The following is a 4,515-nucleotide window of genomic DNA, read 5'->3' on the forward strand; positions in this document are numbered from 1 at the left end:
AGCTGCGTGGCCTGGGGCGGAGGAGGGTGAAGGGGCCCTCCAGGCCGCACCTCCAAGCCGCACCTCCAAGCCGAGGGACTGGATTCCACAAAGCAGGTCCCACCCTGGGAGCCAGCACCAGGCACCGGGCCCTCCTGCAGTCACCCAAGCAGGTGCCAGAGGCTCAGTCTCAGAATTCCAGAGTGTGTGTGTCTCCTGGGGCAGCCATAACAAATTCCCATAAACTGGAGGCTAAAACCCCGGACAGACCTGCATCCTCCCCCAGCCCTGGAGACCAGACGTCTGAGGTCAAGGTGGCCCAGGGCCACGCTCCCTCCAGAGGCTCCAGGGGAGGGTCCTTCCAGCCTCGTCCAGCTTCTGGGGGCTCCGGGCGTCCCTGGGCTTGGGGCCGCCTCCCTCCCGTCTCTGCCTCTGTCTTCCTGGGGCTTCTCCTGTGTGTCTGGGTCTCTCCTCTTCTGTCTCTTAGAAGGACCCTGTTGTTGGATGTAGGGCCACCCTGATCCCATAGGTCACACTTTGCGGTTCCCAGTGGACGTGGACTTCGGGGAGACACCGTTCACCCCAGTGTACGTATGTCTGCTTCTCTTCCAATGTGACCAGGTGCTTCCAGAACATCAGCTCACAACCCCCATCTGCAACTCTGACCCACGGAGGGGACGTCCCCTGCCCCACAGCCAACCCACCCTGGAGGTCCCTGAGCCCCCGCCTGCCAGCCCCTCCAAGGTCTCACCTTATAGGCTGCAGGGCTGTTTTCCTTTCCCAAGAGAGCCCTGAGCTCAGTCCCTTGTGATGCATCTCCTTGTGATGTGCAAAGCACCCAAACGTTTGTTCTTTCAGGCATATCCCGGCCTCCCGGGAACCTGCTGGTTTAGCATCCTGGGCACTCCAGGGACTGGGCCCCTTATCTTCCCAAAGCAGCCCAGGTAGTGGGGCTGGCACAGGTGTGTCCCAGGTGCTGAGCAGACATGCTACGGGCTCGTGTGGTCAGTGCTCTCCCCTGGTCCTCCAAGGATCCCATGGGTCAGGCCAGGAGCGTCTCCAGACCCCAGGACGACTTGCCGTGGCCCGGGGTTCTCAGCTCGGAGGTGGAGCCAGAGAACGGGCCGGGGGGGCCCCCCGAGGCAAGCTGTGCCCCGAGGCGGGTCAGGGAGATGCAGTTGTAGCTGCAGACACTCGGAAACCTGTCATCCGCCCAGAGACCCTCGGTCCACACCTCCGGGACGGACGACATTCCAGTCTGGGGGCTGTGGCTTGGGAATATTTAAGGAGAACCTGATCCCCGCCGGGAAGCCCCCGTGTTTGCTTGGCTCCGGGGGGCGGGGGGCAGCAGGTGATGTCAGGGGGAGCGGGTGATGTGGCAGGGACCCATGGGCCCCCAGAGCACGGGGCCCGAGGTGGCCTGCCCAAGGGCACGTGGCCAAATCCCGGTGCCCGGAGCGACCGCGGTGGATTGCCCGCAGGGCGGGGGAAGGGCCCCGCCCCCCTCTCCGGCTGCCCCGCCCCAGCCCCCGAGGGGCGCCCGGCTCAGAACACGCTCTCCTGGCGCTGGACGCCGGGCCGGCCGGCGGCGTCCAGCCCCTCCCCGGAGCGCACGGACAGCGTGCGTCCGGAGCCGAGGCTCTCGAGGTGCCCCTCGGGGCTGCCGGTGGGCAGCGGCCTGTAGCCCAGGTAGTGCCGCATGTGTAGCTGGAACTCGCGGGACGCGAAGTAGTAGACGAAGGGGTCCAGGCAGTTGTTGAGGCAGCTGAGGCAGAGTGTGAGCTTGTACACGTGGTAGTAGCTGCGGCCGAAGAAGAGCCGACTGACCACGTGGACCAGCAGCACGAAGTTGTTGGGCGCGAAGCAGGTGACGAAGGCCAGGAGCACCACGGCCGCCAGGCACACGGCGCGCGTCCTCCGGGCCTCCCCGTGGCTGTCGGCCGAGCGCAGCAGCGTGAGGATGGTGGCCGTGTAGCAGGCCACGGTGACCACGAAGGGAACGAGGAAGAGCACGAGGAACAGGGTGAAGAGGAACACAGCCCACATGGCCACGCTGGGCAGCATGGTGGACTTGAGGACGTCGAAGCAGGTGACGATGCCCAGCACCTCCACGGCGTAGGTGAGGTCCGTGCGGGCCAGCGGCGACAGGGCGGCCAGAAGCAGGAGCCACGTGCCGGCGCAGGCGGCCACGGCGTAGCGACGGCAGCGCCAGCGCGCGGACGCCAGCGGGTACACGACGCCCAGGAAGCGGTCCACGCTGATGCAGGTCATGGTGAGGATGGAGGAGTACATGTTCGCGTAGAAGGCCACGGTCACCACGTTGCACAGCAGCTCGCCGAACACCCAGTGGTTGCCGTTGCAGTGGTAGTAGATCTGGAAGGGCAGCACGCAGGCCAGCATCAGGTCCGTGACGCTCAGGTTGATCATGAAGATGACCGAGGGCGTCTTGGGTCCGATGTGGCGGCACAGCACCCACAGGGAGAACAAGTTGCCGGGGATACTGATCAGCGCCACCAGCGAGTACACCACCGGCAGGACCACCGCGATGGCCGGGTCCCGCAGCATCAGGAGGGTGGCGTTGTCCGGACGCGTCAGATTCATGTCCATCCTGGAGCCGGGGGTGTGGGGGCCGACCTGGAAGAGAAGAGGGGCGCCAGGGGTGAGAGGGGCGGACGACGGGGTCTGCCCGCACAGGGACGGAGAGACGGGAGGGTCCCCGGCTCCCGAGGGGCGGGCAGCTCCCGGTTCCCCCTGTGCTGGCCCTCCCTCCCTTCTGGTCCCTCTTCCCTCCCTGCACCTGTATCCCAGACCCAATAGATGCTAAGTCCTCAAGGGCTGCATCACCCACACAAGCTACAAGGAACCATTTGAAAACACCCACCACCGGCTGCCCGGCTCCTGACCCAGCATGGGGGTCACGAACCTGCCCCTCCATCCTGCACCGGGTCGAGGGGGGAAGAGACCCCACACCGGGACATGGAGGCCCCGTGTCCTGTCCCTGCAGGCAACAGGTGTGGGATCAAGTCTGCTGGGGCCAGAGGACACAGGACTCTTCCTGTAACTGCCCACAGCCTGGCTGCACCTGGGTCACTGCACTCCTGCCCCTCCCCCAGCAACTTCCTTCGTTCCTGTGACTTGGAAGCATGGGGAGCGTGCTGTGAGGCACGGCGCGGAGGCTTCACTGCTGGGGCCGTGAGGATGCAGGGCTGTGAGGCCGAGGTACAAGGTTACAAAGTTACCAAGGGAATGACTCTGTTTCCAACCTGCAAAGTAGCTTCCCTCGGATGCTCTGAGCCCCGATTTCTTCGCTGGCACACAGTGAAGTCAGGGTCCCCGCGCCCCAGGGCTCTGCTGGGTATCGCAGGCTACCCTCCCTGACCACACGGGTGTGCTGTGCTGCTGGCATCGTGGTCCCAGCAGGATAGTAACTGTTACCCTGTGCCTGGCCTCCTGCCTTTGGCCCATAACAGCTCATCACCCCAACACTGCAGCTTCATTCACTCCCTTCCACATTCGGGACCGCAATCCCAGAGGACCCATTGTGGCTGCTCCTTTGGGGTGGGGGGGAGGGATGTTGGGGCCCCTGAGACATCATCCCCATGTCTTCCCTCCCTCCCTCCCTCCCTCCCTCGCCGGTGATGTCACAATAATCCTCTTATTGTGACATCACCAGTAGCACCAGCGGGACATGAAGATAGAAAAGGGGCTTGGAGGTGTGCTGGTGACACGTTCCCAAACTGCAAAGGGGAGTGGATCCCCTGCCCGGCTCTGGCCCTGATGGGGGGTCCTGGGGGCTCCCCCCCAGACCACACAGAGCATCCTCTGGTCCTCCCCCAATGATCCAACAGAGGAGCCTCCCCCGGGCTGCTCCCAGCCGAGGGAGCCGGGGACCACGGTTGAAGGGAGCGGTGTTTGTCTTGCAAGCACCTGCTTCCAGGTGCCACGTCCCCGCCATCCCCGCCGTCTCTGCTGTCCCCGCCGTCCCCGCAGGATGTGGTTTTGGAACCCCAGCTGCCTCCTTGCCCTCTGGGAAGTGCACAGCAATACAGGAGCCCACGGAGAGGCCCAGGTACCTCGCGGGGCTGGCAGCCCATCCTGCTGCAAACCATGGGGAAGACGGAACGGCTGATGGGCGTGTGTGTGACATCTTTGTTCTTGTCTTGACCCCCTCAGTGAGCTCCCAGAGCTTTCCCCAAGCGCAGGACGGGCTATTTGTGGGCAAAGGAGGGTGCAATCGGAATATATATTACAGGCGTGGGGGAAACTGCCCATCAGGTCACGGTCTTAAGAGCAGACGCTGAGGTTTCCCGGAGAAGAAGGAATTCTGAGTCCAGACAGCAGGGTCAGCTGGTGCCTGGGTCTCTAGCCCCGCCCCCCGCCCCCGTGACAGAGAAGTCTGCCCAGCTGTCCGCACACCCCACTCCTGACTGCCGGCCCCTCAGACCCGCAGAGAGGGAGGGCCCGGGCCTGCGGGGACAAGGGATCCCTGGGGCTGCCTACACCCCGCCTTCTGGGCACAGTGGATCCCCGTTTCAC

At 64.5% G+C, this 4,515-nt stretch overlaps 1 protein-coding gene across 1 annotated transcript; it reads right to left on the reverse strand.

The window, feature by feature from the left end:
• Window positions 1–1,524: 1,524 nt before the first annotated feature.
• Window positions 1,525–2,586, reverse strand: P2RY8 (P2Y receptor family member 8; the record flags this gene model as incomplete). Its single annotated transcript, XM_082610488.1, has 1 exon — window positions 1,525–2,586. One exon carries the CDS (start codon window positions 2,584–2,586, stop codon window positions 1,525–1,527), a length of 1,062 nt encoding a protein of 353 aa, XP_082466614.1.
• Window positions 2,587–4,515: the final 1,929 nt, after the last annotated feature.

The sequence above is a fragment of the Mesoplodon mirus genome (genome assembly GCF_964341445.2).
Source record: "Mesoplodon mirus genome assembly, chromosome: X".
In the NCBI taxonomy this organism is placed as follows: Eukaryota; Metazoa; Chordata; class Mammalia; order Artiodactyla; family Ziphiidae; genus Mesoplodon; species Mesoplodon mirus.